Genomic DNA, 20,774 nt, shown 5'->3' with positions numbered 1-20,774 from the left:
AAGGTTCTTTGAATAACATTTAGGGGTTCCCCCACAGTTTAAATTTGACGAACCCCTACAGGATACTCCAGGAAACTTTACTTTTTAGAGTGCATATCGATAAAAGTCCCTTTGTCCGAGAGACATTTACATAGTTATACACAGCCCAATTTGGGATGACTATTTTGGGGCGAAATAGCAGCCACAACAGACAGACCTGATATCGCCCAAATTTCAACGTCCTTGGATGTCACGTGCTGAGTGGGTATGACCAAAGTTATTCTATTTACCTACACTTTGTAGTACATTTTTACACCAAAATAAATGTTTCTGATGCCACATCGCCCGGGAGTCATTGGTTTTTAGGGGCAGTCACTTTTTAGCTTTTTGTCTGAAAGTATTTTCTCAACTGCGATACCAACTCCAGTCAGCGATGTGCGTCTTTCAGGTGATTCTGCCACTGTGACGTATAATCTAGTGGAAGGGATGCTTCTTCAATATCAACAGCTAGTCAGACACCTTTGTTCACTAACTTTATGGAAAAATGTTAATAAAAAAAATAAAAAATCTAGCAACAACTCCCATACTAGGAAAATACAGGAATACACACTCAGAACCTCCTGACTGGGCCCTGTTTACATCTCCAAGGTGCCTCCCTCACACAGGAATACACACTCAGGGCCTCCTAACTGGGCCCTGTTTACACCTCCACACAGGAATACACACTCAGCCTACGAGGCTTTTCTAAAAATGACACTTTGCGTGTTTCGCTCACCTCTTTAAAAAAAATCTAGGTTTGAGATTTGGTATCCACTCAGCTCGCTGCCTCTCAGATCAAAGGTGGGTCCATCTGCTCCATTCCCAAAGTGTGGTCTCCCTGAGATCCCAAGTTAGAGGGATCCCTGGTGTACCATTTACCCAGGTCGTCAGGAGCGGTCACCAAGTGAAGATTAATATCAAATGAGGAAAACTTATCACAAGTCAGAGTTATTCCTAAACTAAATCTTTATTCACTTAATAAGGGAGCAGGTCAATACAACACACACATATGAAGTGAATCAATTGAGTGCTCTACGATAATGATGGCTGGTCAACAAATCACCCCCAGATGATTCGTTGAGAGCCATGAGACAAAAGTACAAAGGTATTTTACAGCCAAGATACACCCCTTTCAACATACTTGACCAACAATAGATGTATAGAACGGGTCACAAGGTTAAGATTTGTATGAAAGATACTTATAATTCTTAGCAGACAGTATCAGCTGTAAAAACAGTAGACTTTGTGTAGAGACCAGGGTCTGGGGTCATCTCTCCCTGGTACCATATAGAACATTAACTCGGAATTCAGGTCTCTTTAGGTTTTCACCTAAAAGACATTGTAAATCTCCTGTCAGTGTTATCTCCCAGAGGCCCATCCTCAGTAGAACACAGACACAATAGTTCTAAGAACCCTCTATTCTGTTGCATAAAACAACCATTTGATGAAATAAAAGTATTACAACATAATGTTGCAGATTTGCTCTCAGTGTCCACTGAAAGTTGACTAGTAACAACAACTGGGACATAAAAGACAAGCACCATGAGACCCAATAAATCGGAAACAAAAAGAAAAACCCACACCAACCTTAAAAACAGGAAGAAAACCAAAAGGTGGTGGTTAAAATAATTTATTTACAATCAATACCATTCACACTTTACAAAATCATAATCATATCTCTCATTCATTCTTAATTACATATATATACAAAATCAAATCACCAAACACCAAACAAAAACAAACTTCAGGGAGCATCGTCCCTCCCTGTCATACCTAACAAATACCTAACCCTTTCCCCATCTCCCTTCCCTAATCTATCCCCTTACCAAACTCACTCTAACACTCCCAGCCCTAAACCCCCTTTCCACCTCTCCCGTGCCGCATGCTTCCCCCACTTCCTCTCCTCCCTCTTCATCTTCCCCCTCAAATCACCTTCTACCCTTCTCACTATCCCTTCCACCCCCCAATCTCTCCCTGTCTTGACTAAATTCTTCCTGACTTCCCACAGTCCCTTTTTAAAGAGACTCATGAGAAGCCAGAGCAGAAACCTGTCCCTATCCGTTCCCTTTGCTCTCCCTACGCCTCTCTCTAGCCTATGTCAAAACAAAATCCCTCCTAACCACACCTAGCATCACCCGTGCCCTAGCCCATACTAGTCCGGCACAGGCACAGTCCCAGAAGGCATGGCACACAGTCTCCTCCCTGCCACAAGAGGATCTTGGACAGGTGGGGGATTGCACCAAACTATACCGGTACAAGATGGAAAGTACCGGCAAACGCTTATGAAGGCTCAACCAATTCAGGTCCTCGAGCCCGTTGTCCAGGCCCCGCGCCTGCACTCCCTCCCAGACCACTGACGAGATGCCCGCTACGGGCGCAGGACTCCCTGCCTGCCTGACCTCCTCGTACAGGTGCCTGTGGTCTAAACCTACTCGGGCAACTTCAACCTCGGGGTGCGCACGCAACCACTTGGCCGCATGACCAAAGTGCCACGGCAGCTGTTCCGCCCGAGGACCCGCGTTAGACCACACCATTACGCTTCTCGCCTGATACGAGAAGAACACCCGCAATAGGTAATAGGACGGGTGTATCACTGGCTGAGCAAGCTCCGCTAACAAGAAAGAAAGAAAAATTGAGTCCAGCTTGAGGGGGAAATGTGGTACCCCCCTACCTCCCTCCCCGATGGGACAGATCATGCGTGCCCTGGCGACCCACTCGCACCTGCCACTCCACATAAACTGAAACACAAGCCTCACTAGAGGCCTCCTCAGACAAGCCGGCAATGGGTAGATGTACGCCAAATACAAAAGAGACGGCAACACATCCACCTTTAGGACCAGGACTTTGCCCATAAAAGACAAATACCTAGCCTTCCACATTGCTAGCTTCCTCCGTACCACTGCGATACGCATGTTCCAGTTTAGCGTCGCTGAGCCGGAGGTCTCAAAATGAACCCCGAGAATCCTCAGGGCCCCTTCACAGAGAGATAACCCCCTAGGCACATCCGTTCTACCGCGCCATCTTCCGAAAAACTTGACGGAAGACTTTGCATGGTTCAGAACTGCTCCCGACGCTCGGGTGAAATCCCCAAAGATGGCAAGGGACCTTGTCAGGCACGAGTCCTTGCACAACAGCAAGGAAGTGTCGTCGGCGTACTGCGTCATCTTAACACGCAGCCCACCACTTCCAGGGATCAAACAAGCCTTCCACCCCTGTGTCTGCCCTAATGGCAGCCCCCAGAGGCTCCATGTACAGAACGAAGAGGAGAGCCGAGAGTGGGCCTGACCCCAGACGAGAGGTCAAAAACGTAACCTAAGTGACTATTTACACTAACTCGACACCCCGCTCCGACATATAATGTACGAATCCATCCTATAAACTTTTCCCCAAATCCTAATCTACCTAACACCCTTAATAGAAAAGATCTATTCACGCGATCAAAAGCTTTCGCCTGATCTAGCGCTGCTACCATTAAAGGCAGCCCTCTATCTTCAACCCAAGCGATGGAATCCCTGATCAACTGTAGGTTCCATCTTATAGAGCGGCCCTCTACCCCGCACGTCTGATCCTCGTGGACGACGTAGGGAAGGGCTGTGCGCAACCGGTCTGCTAAAACCTTTGCAAGAATCTTGTAATCTACGCACAGCATGGTCAATGGCCGCCAGTTGCCAAGGTCAGTTGCTTCCCCCTTCTTATAAAGAAGTGACAGCACACCAACAGCCATTGATCCCCCCGGGACCCCCGTCTCAAGGATGGCCTTCAAGACTTCGAGAACCACTGGTCCAAGTATACCCCAAAACTTGAGGTAAAACTCAGCCGGCAGCCCATCCATCCCAGGCACCTTCCCTTTTCCCATCCTCCTAAGAGAGCCCTCAACCTCTTCTAGTGAGATCTGGGCCTCCATCACGTCTCTAATGTCCTCTGGCAACCACCGGGACAAGTGTTCTAAAAACACATTTCCCTGCTCTACATCTATTTCCCTTTCCTTAACTAAACCTTGGAAATGATCAGTTGTCACCCTGACCATTTCCTCTGGTTTACCTACTATACTACCATTTTCTTCCCTAACTCCATGCATTACCTTCCTACTCTGCCTGGCCCTAACCGACTTAAAGAACATAGCGGAACAAGTCTCATGATGTTCTAGAAAGCCACTATGCGCACGCTCCAGGAAAGCTCGAGCCTTCTGCTCCTGCAGCTCCCTGAGCTGCGCCTTTAGGGCTGCGAATCACTCCCAGTCAATCGACCCGCCGAGGTTGCCTGCCTCGTACTCGAGTTCAATTAACCTTTGGATACGATCCACCTCCCTCCTTTTCTCCCTCGACAATATCCTATTATAAAAGCCCTTATCCTCCCCTTAACTAAATCCCACCACTCTAACACCCCCTCGCACATGGACCGGAGGCCGTCAAGCCTCCGAAAGAAACAAAAAAATGCGTCAACGAAAGCCTGCTCCTCCAGTATATCCCGATCTAACTTCCAGTACCCCCTACCGAAGAGGCAGACTGGCGACCCCACCTTTCAGGAACACCCCGTCGTGATCCGTGAAGAAAACAGGCAACAGCCGCCCAGACAACTGACCCAAAGACCTGGATACAAAAATGTAGTCGAGATGCGCCATGTAGGACCGACCATTGCCGGAGTAGTGTGCAGGCCACCATCAACCAGACCATGGCAAGCCATTAGCCCAGAGATGGCACCTGCACTGCTATCACCGCCTACCCCTAAATCTATATTAAAGTCTCCTCCTATCACCAAGTGCCTGTTTGTAACACACAGGGGCGCCAGACAGTCCACCATCTCCCTCCTGTCTGCCGCCACCTGTGGCCCATACACCCCAATTAACCTATATCTAGCTTCTCTAAACTTAACATCTATCCCCAAAACTCTACCCTGCATTATTACAAAAGTGTTCTCTATTTTAACCTCTCTATGCCCACACAAAATCCCTACTCCTGTTGAGTGCACCCCTCCTATGCCCCAAAAAGATTCCCCCTTATCCCACTCCCTCTTAAATCTACACACATCCCCACCATCCCTCAGGTGAACCTCCTGTAAAAAACAGAAATCAAACCCCACACCCTCTAAATAACAAAAAAAAACGCCCTCCTTTTAACATTATTCCTTAACCCCCTAACATTTAGACTAAAAAAAGAAACAGAACTATTCATTTAATTATTAACAACAAATAAAACCCCCCAAAACCAAAGAAAAAACAGGAGACTCACCCAATGCTCCCCTGGTCCATCTCCACCGGCAGGGACGTCCTCTCCACCCCTGACGCCCCCCCGTCCTCCATCCCAACCCATGACCCAGGCAGTGTGTTGGGTCCTCCCTCCCCACCCACCATCCCCACCTCCCTGTAGCCTCGGGGCTGCATGTAGGGGACCCCATCTCCTCAAACAGGAGTTGGGATCCCTCTAGCAAACAGCCCACCGACCCCTCACTGGAGTCATCCACTAAAATGCAAGGGGCTGAGGCAAACCGGGAGGACAAATTAACTCCCCTTCCTCTCACTTCCTGCCAAGCTCCCCCTCTTCATCCCTTTCTTCTTTGGTGAAGGAGGTAGCGGGGAGACACAACGTCCCATCCCCACTAAATCCTCCACCAAATCCCCAATTTCGACCTCGAGGAAGCCTGGCAGGCTGTCCCCCCACACCTCCCTCCGTCCCCGTCACTGTCACCGCTCCTTCTTCCACTCCTTCTCGCACCACTGTCCCACTCTCCCTCTTCTCTGCTCCTTCCCGTTCTTCCGCCTTCTTTTTCTTCTCTCCTTTTTCCTTCTTTCCATCTTCACTCCTCTTTCTTCTCGCCTCTTCCTTCTTCCCTTCTTCATCCTTCTCCGTCCTTTCCCCTGTGCCCTCCGTACAATCCGCACGCGTCCTTTCTTTTCTCCCCCCATCCCCCGCTCCCCCCCCAGCTGCAGACGCGTATGACCTGTGACGAGCCAGGCAATCACGCCACAGGTGTTCTCTGGAGCCACACCCGTGGCAAGCCTTGGGCTCTTCACATTCCTTGGCCTCGTGCTCTTCCGACCCACAAAATCGACACCTCTTGGCGCTGCACGAGGCCAGGATATGGCCATAGGCCATACAACGCCTGCAGATGGAGGTAGCCATCCACACTCTTCGGGGACTCCCTGAGTAACGCTTGGAAACCTCTCTTTCCGTTCCAGAAACCCAGGGAGTCCCTGAGGTACCTCGCTGAGGAGACATTGTCCATGTACCTCCCCAGAAAGGCCCTCACCTCTTCATCTTTCACATGCGGATTGTACATGGTTACGGTGACCACCCTGAAGTTGTTCTTCGCCAGGCTGGTCACCGCATAATGGCACAGGGGTCCTGTTTTCTCCGCTTCCTTTGCCATCTTCATTACTTCGTCATGTTTTTCTTCTTTGTGAAACGTCACATCGAAAGCCTTCTCAGTCGGGTTCCCTTGAAGGCAGAGCACTTCCTTCACCTCTATCCTGAGGCATCCCATCAAAATGGTCCTTCCAAATGTCTCTCTACTCCACGGCTCCATCTCCTTTTCAGTCCAGGCAAATCGTAAGGTATTTGCCATACCAATCCCCGGAAAAGATCTTGTTTGCTTGTATTGATTCATTTAAAAAAATAAGCTCTCTTCAGAAAGAAACTTCAACCTGAAATGAAAAACATCTTTAATAGAAAAAGATAGAGCAACTAAAGGTGTTGACTCTCCACATCTATCAAGACAACTGGAGCACTGGGCCAGACCCTCTTAAATAGAACCTGGACCAGCTCAGGTGAAACACATTCCCACTAACGAGATGGACAAGCCAGCACAGGTGTAACACATACTGACAAACGAGGTGACACCAATATGTGCACCAAGACACATTTTGGTTAAATGCATTCAGTTGTACAATCAATGAAATGTATTTAGAAAGCCCTTCTTACAACAGCTGAACAGAAACCCAGCCTACACCCCAAACAGCAAGCAATACAGGTGTAGAAGCAAAGAGGGAAGGAAAAGCTTCCTAGAAAGACCAGAACCTAGGAAGAAACCTAGAGAGAAACCAGGCTCTGAGGGGTGGCCAGTCCTCTTCTGGATATGCAGGGTTGAGATTATAACAGAACATGTTCAAATGTTCATAGATGACCAGCAGGGTCAAATAATAATCACAGTGGTGTAACAGGTCAGCACCTCAAGAGTAAATGTCAGTTGGCTTTTCATAGTCAATCATTTAGAGTATCTCTACAACTTCCATTTCACGTAATCATCTACAATGTTTCACCTTCTACAATATAATCATGGTGTCTACTGGCCGTCAACAATTAAAAGCACATATTTCTAAATAATAATATACAATCGTATTATTTTTTATCTCCTTTTTCTTTCTATAGAATCCTAAAACTTGCTTGCTTCTAGAACTCTCGTCTCCTTGGAACGAGCCCAAACAAAACTCATCTCCAATACGGAAAAGCATGCAGTCAAAATAAATTGTGATCCATGGTAACGCACCGGCTAAACGCAAAACACAAAACTTTTTGACTAACCACCCTTGAGACAAACAGCAACCAAGTTGTCCTTACCACAGATATGTCTGATTTCAAGAGGAAACTCCTGCAATATCCATAATAACTTTCAACCTCACCGTGGAGCTTCTCTCTCTTTTCAAGGTTCACTAGATAGGGATGTTATTGGATTGGGGCCCAGTCCCCAATGTCATGCTCTAGTACATTTGGTTTGGTATATCTGAGAATTAACCTTGATATTCTAAAAACAGGGCAACAATGTCAATATAATTGTACCAAAAAATTGTCAGTTGGTTGCATGAATAAATATCACTACCAAATGTTACATGAAATGGAAATATGAACTACTTGATTGCATAGTCAAATTTTCAACATCTTTTCAATTACATTTTGCTAGGTAGAATAGCCTAGGAATAACATGTCCAGATCAATAACCAATGTGCAGAAACAGTTTGGGATAAATTGAAAACCTAAACATAACATGTGCAACTAACAGCTCAAAAACTACATGGAATCTGGGAATAATGTGTACATCACTGGTTAGAGGACAACTTGTAGAAAAGAGTAAGCTACATTTTGAAGTGTTGCATTTTGATTCAAGTGGGTCAGCAATGTGGTAAGTGTAACACAGCTCTTTTTGTGTTAGTCACTTTTTGTTAAATTGCATAAATAGTAACTCTTTCATTTCAGAGCCTGGATTTTCCACAAAGCTAATATACATATCACGCTGAAATCAATTGAATGGGGCAAACGTTCAGGATTCTACATTGTGAAATACCTTAAAATACTCATACTACAATGCTAAAAACATTCTACATTGTGACATTTTTTCATTGATATCATGAAACAACTCCATGTATTTTCTGATGTTTAATCAGAGATCTTTTATCTGAGTATCTCTTCCCACATTGATCACAGCTATGACGTTTCTCTCCTGTGTGTGTTCTCTTGTGTATAGTCAGAGAGCTCGATCTAGAAAAACTCTTCCCACATTGACCACAGCTATAAGGTTTTTCTCCTGTGTGTGTTCTCTGGTGTCGATTCAGTACTCTAGATGTAGCAAAACTCTTCCCACATTGACCACAGCTATAAGGTTTCTCTCCTGTGTGTGTTCTCTGGTGTTGTGTCAGAGTGCAAGATCTAGAAAAACTCTTCCCACATTGACCACAGCTATAAGGTTTTTCTCCTGTGTGTGTTCTCTGGTGTCGATTCAGTACTCTAGATGTAGCAAAACTCTTCCCACATTGACCACAGCTATAAGGTTTCTCTCCTGTGTGTGTTATCTGGTGCACTCTCAGAGCTCCAGATTGGCCAAAACTCTTCCCACATTGACCACAGCTATAAGGTTTCTCTCCTGTGTGTGTTCTCTGGTGTACAGTTATATGGCTAGATGTAGCAAATCTCTTCCCACATTGACCACAGCTATAAGCTTTCTCTCCTGTGTGTGTTCTCTGGTGTACAGTTAGATGGCTAGATGTAGCAAATCTCTTCCCACATTGACCACAGCTAGAAGGTTTCTCTCCTGTGTGTATTCTCTGGTGTACAGTCAGAGAGTCAGATCTAGAAAAACTCTTCCCACATAGATCACAGCTATAAGATTTATCTCCTGTGTGTGTTCTCTGGTGTAGTGTCAGAGTGCTAGATCTAGAAAAACTCTTCCCACATTCACCACAGATATAAGGTTTCTCTCCTGTGTGTATTCTCTGGTGTCGAATCAGATGGCCAGATGTAGTAAAACTCTTCCTACATTGACCACAGCTATAAGGTTTCTCTCCTGTGTGTGTTCTCTGGTGCACTGTCAGCTCTCCAGATCCACCAAAACTCTTCCCACATTCACCACAGCTATAAGGTCTCTCTCCTGTGTGTGTTCTCTGGTGTTCAGTCAGAGTGCTGGATGTAGTAAAACTCTTCCTACATTGACCACAGCTAAAAGGTTTCTCTCCTGTGTGGATTCTCTGATGAATTGTAATGCCTGATGAGGAGGTGAATCTCTTCCCACAGTCAGAGCAGCAGTGAGTTCTCTTCCCGGTGGGTCTCTGCGGGCGTTTCTTGAGGTGTTTAGATATGGAGAGACTCTTCTCTCCCTGTCAGCATCATGAGGTTGTTGAGGCTCCCCAGAGGATCCACGATAGTCCCGCATCTCTCCTGTGTGAACAACAAAGTCAGACAGATGATTAAAGGCCCACAACAGCGGAAATCCACTGTACAAGGTGATGCCAACAGATTAGCGATGATGTTGTACAACAATTGACATCTGTAATGAATGTTAAAATTATTTGACATTTGCCTTAAAATGAGCAAGAATAGTCAAATTTTGTCTTGTTTTCACATTAGTGTGACATCGATGATTGTAGAATCGACAGAACTTATTAATGTTGTTCAAACTCTAAGCAGTATGCCAGACAACTTTTGGTCTCCAATATAGGCCCCTTTCTGTGTTTGCTAAAATTGCAGCACGAGGGAAATGCACATGCAATTTAGTTGTAGAAACTCCTCCCCACTAATGAGGAAACCAATAGTTATGGATGTAGTATATCTGCGTGGAGCAAAAACAAGCGTACAGTCAATAACACAATAGAAAAATCTATATACAGTGTGTGCAAATGGAGTACGGAGGTAAGGCAATAAATAGGCCATAGTAGTGAACTAATTACAATTTAGCAAATTAACACTGGAGTGATAGATGTGCAGATGATGATGTGCAAGTAGAAATACTGGTGTGCAAAAGAGCAAAAAAAGTCAATAAAAACATTGGGATGAGGTAGCTAGTTGGATGGACTGTGTACAGCTGCAGCGATCGGTAAGCTGCTCAGATAGCTGATGCTTAAAGTTAGTGAGGGAGATATAAGTCTCCAACTTCAGCGATTTTTGCAATTTGTTCCAGTCATTGGCAAGCAGAGAACTGCAGCAGATATACCTGCTGGAGAGCGTGCTACGAGTGGGTGCTGCTATGGTGACCAGCGAGCTGAGATAGGGCGGGGCTTTACCTAGCAGAGGCTTGTAGATAACCTGTAGCTAGTGGGATTGGCGACGAGTATGAAGCGAGGGACAGCCAACGAGAGCGTACAGGTCGCAGTGGTGAGAAGTGTATGGGGCTTTGGTGGCAAAACGGATGGCACTGTGATAAACAACATCCAGTTTGCTAAGTGGAGTGTTGGAGGCTATTTTATAGATGACATCGCCGAAGTCAAGGATCGGTTGGATGGTCAGTTTTACGAGGGTATGTTTGGCAGCATGAGTGAAGGAAGATTTGTTGCGAAATAGGAAGCCGATTCTAGATTATTGTTTTTTTGAGCTGGTCAAGGGCATTCAGGTCTGGAGTGAAGGAAGGTCTATATCTGTTCTTAGTTCTACATTTTTTGAAAGGGGCATGCTTATTTAAGATGGAGAGGAAATTACTTTTAAAGAACAACCAGGCATCCTCTACTGATGGGATGAGAGGGCGGCAGGGTAGCCTAGTGGCTAGATCGTTGGACTAGAAAGGTTGCAAGTTCAAATCCCCGAGCTGACAAAGTACAAATCTGTCATTCTGTCCCTGAACAGGCAGTTAACCCACTGTTCCTAGGCAGTCAATGAAAATAAGTATTTGTTCTTAACTGACTTGCATAGTTAAATAAAGGTAAAATAAAAAAACATCCTTCCAGGATACCCGGGCCAGGTTGATTAGAAAGGCCTGCTCGCAGAAGTGTTTTAGGGAGAGTTTAATAGTGATGAGGGGTGGTCGTTTGACCATGAACCCATAACGGGTGGAGGTAAACCTAGGCATTGAGTGACGATAAGAGAGATTGCATCTCTGGAGGCACTAGTTATGCTAGGTGAGGTCACCGCATGTGTGGGAGGTGGGACAAAAGAGCTCTCTGAGCCATATTGAGTGGGACAAGGGTCTCCGCAGTAAAATAAAACAATGATAACTACCCTACACAACAGTATACAAGGCATACTGACATTAGAGACATAAAGTGAGGCATAAAGCAATCACTGGTGTTGATTGGGAGAGCTAATCACAGTTGTTGATCGGGAGAGCTAGCTCAGACAACAGCAGTTAATCAGCTAAGACAACAACAGGTAAAATGGCAATGAATGGGCAGAGAGGGTAAGTTAACTACACAGAGGGCCTGAGTTCGAGTCTGTGGCCGACAGATAAACAAAATGGAGACCTGTGATTAATGAACAATCCAGCAGGCATCAGCTATGTAGCCAAGTGATCATAGGGTCCAGTGAACAGGAATATATGCAACAGGGAAGCCGTTAGGTAGTCGTTACTACGCTAGCCGAGAAATGCTCCTGGCTCGAGGCTAACTGGTGATAGCTTCCGGACAAGGGCGTCACCGACATCCTGCAAAGGCCGGTTGAGGGCACATCGGACGGAATTACGTCGGCAGACCAGTCGTGATGGATCGGCGGGGCTCCGTGTTGACAAAGGGCCCAGGCCAATTGGCGAAAGAGGTATTGTAGCTGGAGTCATTTTGTTTGCTAGCCGGGAGATGCACCCGGCTTGAGGCTAACTGGTTGCTAGCTTCAGGACAAGGGCGTTAGCCACTATAGCCACTCCGGTGCAAAGGTCCAGAGCTTACGGCAGAAATCCGGTGATGTAGTGGCTTCTAGTCGTCTTGGTGAAGAGTCTGGGAGGCATCAGCTGTGTAGTCGAGTGATCATAGGGACCACTGAGCAGCCTGGGAGATGGGCCTGGCTCAAGGCTAGCTTCAAGGCTTTGACACTCGGTGGCAGCTAGCTAGCTGCGATTATCCGGTGTATTGGTCCAGAGCGGGAATACGGTAAGAATACGGTGATGTAGTGGAGAAAAACGGTCCGATATGCTCAGGGTTGATATTGCGCTGTGCAGACCGGCAGGTGTTATCCAGGCTAAAAGCGGCTGGTGTCTGAGCTAAAAATGCAAAGGCCACTAGCAGTGGCTAACAATGACTAAATAGCTAGTAGCTAATTAGCTTTGTAGCTTCTGATGGCTAGCTTCTGATGGAGGTTCTAGCTATAAGATCTAAAAAATAGCAGATCCGTATCACATTGGGTGATGTGGGTTGCCGGAAGGTATATTTATTTTAAATATGGAAAAAGAGATAACTACTGACTATAACTACTGTTCGCTGAAAGAGGGAAACTAGGTATAACATACTATTACAATTCACGCCTCGCTGGAAGCCCCGCCTTCCACAGGTGATGAGAATGAGGCTCGGGTTTATTTCTTACATTTAATACCGCTCTTCACCGACCCAGGAAGGGGTGGGGCCAAACAGGTGGTGTACCTCGTTCCCCTCCTTCAGGGAACAGTAATTATAGTGTTAGGTTCTATTTTTTCATAGTAAATAACTCACGGACACTAGCGAACCATAACCAAGTTTAAATATTCCCAAAGGACAGCTGTAATTCAGACAAAAACATGTTCTCACCATCACAAGTATATATACCCCACTTTGGAAACACCTCATTCTCTACAATCCTTAATATAATAAATAATAATATATGCCATTTAGCAGACGCTTTTATCCAAAGCGACTTACAGTCATGTGTGCATACATTCTACGTATGGGTGGTCCCGGGAATCGAACCCACTACCCTGGCGTTACAAGCGCCATGCTCTACCAACTGAGCTACAGAAGGACTTACATCTTCTGGGTCGACAGGAAGAGGGTAACAGGATACTAAACCCTTATTACTCCCTTCAGGGGGTCTGACCTGACCTCAACCCCTCCTCTGCCTAATCCACAGATGTCCATCCTCTTCCTCTAAACCAATCCTGTGATCTCCTCCCGTCCACCCAGCACATTCCACAGCCACTCTGTCTTTCTACAGATCTCACTCCTTTATATACTCTGCTTCTGATCTATCATGTCTTTAATATCTTAATGTTCAAAGTTTAGAATCCAACAGTCATAAAGTTACACTCCCAGTCAACCTTGGTAAATCATACTGTGGGAAAATTAAAATAACTCCCCATTCCTGACCCAAACGGATACTGAATGAAACGGCCCCTGGCAGACCACCCAGACCTTACCCCGCAAGATGCGTCAGTTTTGTCAATTTATTCATTGTCTTTTGTTTGAAACACTCCAGTCAATGTTGAGTACGGATGCACACCTAACTACACATATAGAAGTAGGACTAGTCTACCTGGCCTGTGTGCAAATGTAGGCCAATAAATGTGCCCATTTCGGGATGTCTGATAGTATTTCTTATTGTCTTAACGCACCACCACCACACCAGCTGTGGAGCTTCTCAAAGTAATTTTTTCTTCACCTCAAACAACAAGTAAACAGTAAGTCTAATCAAAATCAAATGGGTATGATAATACTTCTTCAAAGTATTTTACTAAAATATTTCCACTCGGCATGAAAGGAAAAGTGTAATTCCCTGATCCAGTGGAAATGTCATAACATACCTGTTACTTCTTATCCTTTGCACAACTAGCCGACAGCTGTGTCTGTCCCGGGAAACTCTGAGGATATTTTCTACCTGCAGGCTGCAATGTTTTTATTTGTTATTTATGCTATTTTTTTCATTGAGTTCCCTGAATTCCTATCGGACCTTGTAGTCATAGCAGATAATATTCTAATCTTTGGTGACTTTAATATTCACATGGAAAAGTCCACAGACCCACTCCAAAAGGCTTTCGGAGCCATCATCGACTCAGTGGGTTTTGTCCAATATGTCTCTGGACCCATTCACTGTCACAGTCATACTCTGGACCTAGTTTTGTCCCATGGAATAAATGTTGTGGATCTTAATGTTTTTCCTCATAATCCTGGACTATCGGACCACCATTTTATTACGTTTGCAATTGCAACAAATAATCTGCTCAGACCCCAACCAAGAAACATCAAAAGTTGTGCTATAAATTCACAGACAACACAAAGATTCCTTGATGTCCTTCCAGATTCTACCCAAGGACGCCAGATGACAAAAATCAGTTAACCACCTAACTGAGGAACTCAATTTAACCTTGCGCAATACCCTAGATGCAGTTGCACCCCTAAAAACGAAAAACATTTCTCATAAGAAACTAGCTCCCTGGTACACAGAAAATACCCGAGCTCTGAAGCAAGCTTCCAGAAAATTGGAACGGAAATGGCGACACACCAAACTGGAAGTCTTCCGACTAGCTTGGAAAGACAGTACAGAAGAGCCCTTACTGCTGCTCGATCATCCTATTTTTCTAACTTAATTGAGGAAAATAAGAACAATCCGAAATCCTCGGATGGGGCCACAGTGTCTCCTGACCCCTCCTGTCTCAGCCTCCAGTTTTTATGCTGGTTGTGTCGGGGGGGCTAGGGTCAGTTTGTTATATCTGGAGTACTTCTCCTGTCCTATTCGGTGTCCTGTGTGAATTTAAGTGTGCTCTCTCTAATTCTCTCTCGGAGGACCTGAGCCCTAGAATAACTTGTGTATATATCTGTAATTATTTAATCAAAACAGCATGCTTAAAGCATCAGACAAGTTCAGTACGTATATTTGATTTTATTACAACATGGGGTGATTAGTAGAAAGAACAGATGACTCTTGGTTGCCCAAGATGTATTTTAGTTGGGGACAGCACTAGAACATGATTTTGGGGCTCCCGGGTGGCGCAGAGGACACTGCATCTCAGGGCTTGAGACGCCACTACAGACACCTTGGATCAAATCCAGGCTGTATCACAACCGACCGTGATTGGGAGTCCCATAGTGCGGCACACAGTTGGCCCACTGTCGTCCGGGGTAGGCAGTCATTGTAAATAAGAATTTGGTCTAAACTGACTTGCCTAATTAAATAAAGGTTAAAAATTGTTTTAAATCATGTAAAAATAGTGTTTCATGACAAACCATTTTTTACAAATCCATCAAGGCAACAACTTTGAGAAGGGTTTAAAACAAAGGTTTCAAACCAATTCATGAATCTAATTGATTCTTGGTAGGTTCCGCCCTAAACTAAGGGCATGAAATAAATTGGCTGAATATTATACAATGACTTATCAACAGCTATAATATTTTGACCCCCAAAGGAAATCTACACTGGCAATTCTAGAATATACTATATATCCTAGAAACCTGGTTAAACTATCATTATGACATCATGAATGAATTCTAGAATATACTATACAGCCTAGAAACCTGTTTAAACTATTATGACACCATGGATGAATTCTAGAATATACTATATAGCCTAGAATTCTGTTTAAAACAATAATTATGATCTCATGGATGGCCAGTCTTTGTATTCATAGTGTAGTGAATTCAGGGGATAGTCTGAAGGTTGCTACAATAGCTTTCTCTATGAATTTGAGTGGTTACATTTCTCCAGCCCCCATCCCTCAGCTGTTTAACAAACCAAGTTTCTGAGCAGCCATTTTGTTGCGGTTTTAAAAATCCACATATCAATCTGCAGTTCAAATACTGTTTTGGTAATAAGATGATGGGGTTGGAGAAATGTAACTACAGACAGACCCATGGATGCAAGGACTGATGAACATCCATGATATCAACATTATAGTTTTAACCATGTTGATGCTATACAGTGTTGGTTTACTTTTACATTGTTTCTAGACATTGGAGTAAAAAAAGCTTATTTGGGGTTCTGATGGGGTACAACAGTTGAACTAAACTCATGGGGCAAAAAGTCCAAAAATGGATGTAGCAATTGCATATTTCCCCTTTAACTGATGTGTGGCGTTAAACAATTACTGAGTTTGGTATTTAAGACAGTACTTACTAGTATTAATCAGGACAGGGTTTCTCAAAAACATCTTACGGCTAATTTCATCGTTGGATGCCTTAAGATGCGTTTGGGATACCGCCCTCAGACATCGAGTTTCCTCCTCGTTCTCCTTTTTCGATGTGACAATAATCTCCCCTTCCTCTTTCACTCCAAATACTGCTTCATCCCCTTTCTCTTCCTCCTCTTCTTTTACTGTAACATCCTCCTCCTCTTTCACTCTGAACCTGTCTTCCTCTTCCTTTACTGTAACGTATTTCTCTTCTTTCATTGTAACAGCCTCTACTTCTTGTTTTACTGTGATATCCTCCTCCTCTTTCACTCCCTCCTCTTGTTTTACTCTAATAGCCTCCTCGTCCTTCTCTTTCACCAGAGCTTCTTTCTCCGTCCAGAATATATCATCTACTTTTGCAGGGGAGTAGCTTAGTGACCTCATGGTCTGGGATGTTGGCTAATGCTAACATGCTAATCCTAACTCAACCAGCCCGCTAGCTGACTAATAACAACACCGTAAATATGAAATTAAATCGGATAACTAACTAGACGACAGAAGTGGGTTCAAAACACAATGCCTAATAAACACGAACGCGTCGAAAGAGCTTTATTGGTTCGGCTATTTTGTCTAGCAAGCTACGTAGGTGGCTGACTAACTGTTGCTGCTGCTGTTGAAAGAAACGTTCCGTCCACTAGATTATACGTCACAATAACAGCATAACCTTAAATTCCCAGACCGCCATCTGCTGACCGGAGTTGGTAACACAGTTGAGTAAAATGTATATTTTATCTTCAGATAACAAGTGTAGGAAGCATGAGTTTTTACTCACCAGTGTAACAATACAGTGTGGTTAAAGACTTAGTAAGCTAATTGTCGTCACAATATGGTTACATATAAGGACAAACAGTTATGTTTTTGCGTTATATTACATATTTATTAACTTATTTTGTGAACTCTTCCAAACTACCCACAATGCAGTATTTCTTCACGTCATATGTATGATCAACTGTGTGCTATATATATTTAACCTTTATTTAACCAGGCAAGTCAATTAAGAACAAATTCTTATTTATATTGACGGCCTGCCCCTGCCAAACCCTATAACCCAGAGACGATGCTGGGCCAATTGTGCGCTGCCCTATGCGACTCCAAATCATGGCTTGTTATTATACAGCCTGGTTTTGAACAAGGGGCTGTAGTGACGCCCCTAGCACTGAGATGCAGTGCCTTAGACCGCTGTGCCGCTCGTGTGTTTACATTACACTCCGTGATAAAGGTATGGAATAGCAGCACTGTAGAAACTATTACACTCAACTGAACGACTTGATTAGTGTAGTGTTAGCTAGCTACATAGTTGTCTTTGCTGTCTTCGTATCCAAGATAATTGTGTAGTTTAGAGCGTGTAGTCTTAGAGTGATTATCTTAATTTACCGAGGTTAGCTAGCCAGCTATTTGTCGTCCTTAACGTAGGAGACACTGCTAGCTAGCCAACAGCTAGCCAACGTCTACTGAATAGAACTTCCGCACTCAACAACCCGGTCGCATTCTGCTTCGCTCCACAGGTAGTATCACATTTTCATTTCATTTCATTACAGCACAACGGTTTGATTTGTTTGATCGTAGCTAGCTACATAGCTAGCTACATAGCCGTCTGTGTATCAAAGATAATTGTGTAGTCTAGAGCGATTTTCTAGGTTAGCTGGCCAGCTATTGTCGTTCTTTTAACGTAACGTAACGTAATCAACACTGCTAGCTAGCCAGCTAGCCCCCGAATAGCAGCACTGTAGAAACTATTACACTCAACGGAACGACTTGATTAGTGTAGTGTCAACAACGCAGCCACTGCCAGCTAGCCTACAAAGTCAACAACGCAGCCACTGCCAGCTAGCCTACTTCAGCAGTACTGTATCATTTTAATCATTTTAGTCAATAAGATTCTTGCTACGTAAGCTTAACTTTCTGAACATTCGAGACGTGTAGTCCACTTGTCATTCCAATCTCCTTGCATTAGCGTAGCCTCTTCTGTAGCCTGTCAACTATGTGTCTGTCTATCCCTGTTATCTCCTCTCTGCACAGACCATACAAACGCTCCACACCGCGTGGCCGCGCCACCCTAATCTGGTGGTCCCAGCGCGCACGACCCACGTGGAGTTCCAGGTCTCCGGTAGCCTCTGGAACTGCCGATCTGCGGCCAAAAAGGCAGAGTTCATCTCAGCCTATGCCTCCCTCCAGTCCCTCGACTTCTTGGCACTGACGGAAACATGGATCACCACAGATAACACTGCTACTCCTACTGCTCTCTCTTCGTCCGCCCACGTGTTTCGCACACCCCGAGAGCTTCTGGTCAGCGGGGTGGTGGCACCGGGATCCTCATCTCTCCCAAGTGGTCATTCTCTCTTTCTCCCCTTACCCATCTGTCTATCGCCTCCTTTGAATTTCATGCTGTCACAGTTACCAGCCCTTTCAAGCTTAACATCCTTATCATTTATCGCCCTCCAGGTCCCCTCGGAGAGTTCATCAATGAGCTTGATGTCTTGATAAGCTCCTTTCCTGAGGACGGCTCACCTCTCACAGTTCTGGGCGACTTTAACCTCCCCACGTCTACCTTTGACTCATTCCTCTCTGCCTCCTTCTTTCCACTCCTTTCCTCTTTTGACCTCACCCTCTCACCTTCCCCCCCTACTCACAAGGCAGGCAATACGCTCGACCTCATCTTTACTAGATGCTGTTCTTCCACTAACCTCATTGCAACTCCCCTCCAAGTCTCCGACCACTACCTTGTATCCTTTTCCCTCTCGCTCTCATCCAACACTTCCCACACTGCCCCTACTTGGATGGTATCGCGCCGTCCCAACCTTCGCTCTCTCTCCCCCGCTACTCTCTCCTCTTCCATCCTATCATCTCTTCCCTCTGCTCAAACCTTCTCCAACCTATCTCCTGATTCTGCCTCCTCAACCCTCCTCTCCTCCCTTTCTGCATCCTTTGACTCTCTATGTCCTCTATCTTCCAGGCCGGCTCGGTCCTCCCCTCCCGCTCCGTGGCTCGACGACTCATTGCGAGCTCACAGAACAGGGCTCCGGGCAGCCGAGCGGAAATGGAGGAAAACTCGCCTCCCTGCGGACCTGGCATCCTTTCGCTCCCTCCTCTCTACATTTTCCTCCTCTGTCTCTGCTGCTAAAGCCACTTTCTACCACTCTAAATTCCAAGCATCTGCCTCTAACCCTAGGAAGCTCTTTGCCACCTTCTCCTCCCTCCTGAATCCTCCTCCCCTCCCCCTCCTCCCTCTCTGCAGATGACTTCGTCAACCATTTTGAAAAGAAGGTCGACGACATCCGATCCTCGTTTGCTAAGTCAAACGACACCGCTGGTTCTGCTCACACTGCCCTACCCTGTGCTCTGACCTCTTTCTCCCCTCTCTCTCCAGATGAAATCTCGCGTCTTGTGACGGCCGGCCGCCCAACAACCTGCCCGCTTGACCCTATCCCCTCCTCTCTTTTTTGCTAGTGGAGCCTTCCTGTACTCAGTGGGGGATGCAGAACAGCTGAACAAGGCCACAATTTGCCGCACAATAAGGAGTGTGTGTCTGGCTATCAAAGCATTAGCAGATGTCTTCATCTCCTTCCCTGGCCACAGAAGACTCTGTGACATCAAAGAGGAGTTCTATAGGATTGCAGGTAAGAGGATCTACAAATTACAGGACAACTGTTAACACATAGTAGGATACTCATTACTTTGTGTGACAGGTTTCCCCAATGTCATTGGTGCAGTGGACTGCACACACATAAGGATAAAAGCCCCTCAGGTGCCCATGAGGCCGATTTTGTGAATAGGAAATCCTTTCACAGCATTAATGTTCAGGTGAACATAACTTTTGATATTGTCCATTGACGAACACTCTGCATTGCCAGTGATGTGCATTGATTGGTGTAATATTCCTCATCTTATGATTTCAGATGGTCTGCAATGCTGACTGTGTGATCAGCAATGTTGTGGCAAAATGGCCTGGCTCAGTCCATGACTCCAGAATCTTTCGGGCCTCTGAAATCTATCAGTGCCTATCACAAGGTAAGCCACACAACCCCTATTTATAACCATCATGGCTGTGTCAAGAATATCACTGTGTTTATGAGGTAGTAATGATGAGATTTTGTGTTGACAGGTGAATTCTCTGGTGTGTTGCTGGGAGACAGGGGTATGGCTGCCAGCCTTTTCTCCTGACACCTTTCACAGACCCCCAGGAAGCACAGCAGGCCTACAACCATGCCCATGCCAGGACCAGGGCCAGAGTTGAAATGACCTTTGGCCTCCTGAAGGCACGCTTTCACTGCCTTCACAAATTAAGGGTCAGCCCTGTTAGGGCATGTGATATTACTGTGGCTTGTGCTGTCCTCCACAATGTGGCCTGCCTGAGGAAGGAGAGGGCCCCCAGAGTGCCACCAGCCATGGACTGGGACAATCCGGCAATCTTCCCTGATGACGACAGTGGTCGGCTGCTGAGGGACCAATATGTGTTGAATTATTTTAGTTAGTATGTGTGCTTTCAATTTTGGTTAAATATGTCC

The 20,774-nt window shown here is 45.4% G+C and overlaps 1 protein-coding gene and 1 pseudogene across 1 annotated transcript; one reads left to right on the top strand and one right to left on the bottom strand.

The window, feature by feature from the left end:
• The window catches only part of LOC127914383 (zinc finger protein 180-like), a 184,517-nt pseudogene that overhangs the window by 65,861 nt on the left and 97,882 nt on the right, over nucleotides 1–20,774 (top strand).
• Nucleotides 8,335–16,653, bottom strand: LOC118365117 (zinc finger protein 135-like). The gene is made up of 2 exons (XM_052490153.1): nucleotides 16,516–16,653; nucleotides 8,335–9,598 (listed from the first exon to the last, which is right to left on the bottom strand). The coding sequence occupies exons 1-2, from the start codon at nucleotides 16,651–16,653 to the stop codon at nucleotides 8,354–8,356; spliced, it is 1,383 nt and encodes a 460-aa protein (XP_052346113.1). The 3' UTR covers nucleotides 8,335–8,353.

Source organism: Oncorhynchus keta, chromosome 32 (genome assembly GCF_023373465.1).
Source record: "Oncorhynchus keta strain PuntledgeMale-10-30-2019 chromosome 32, Oket_V2, whole genome shotgun sequence".
NCBI classification, from domain to species: domain Eukaryota; kingdom Metazoa; phylum Chordata; class Actinopteri; order Salmoniformes; family Salmonidae; genus Oncorhynchus; species Oncorhynchus keta.
This window is presented reverse-complemented; position numbering and strand designations above follow the sequence as displayed.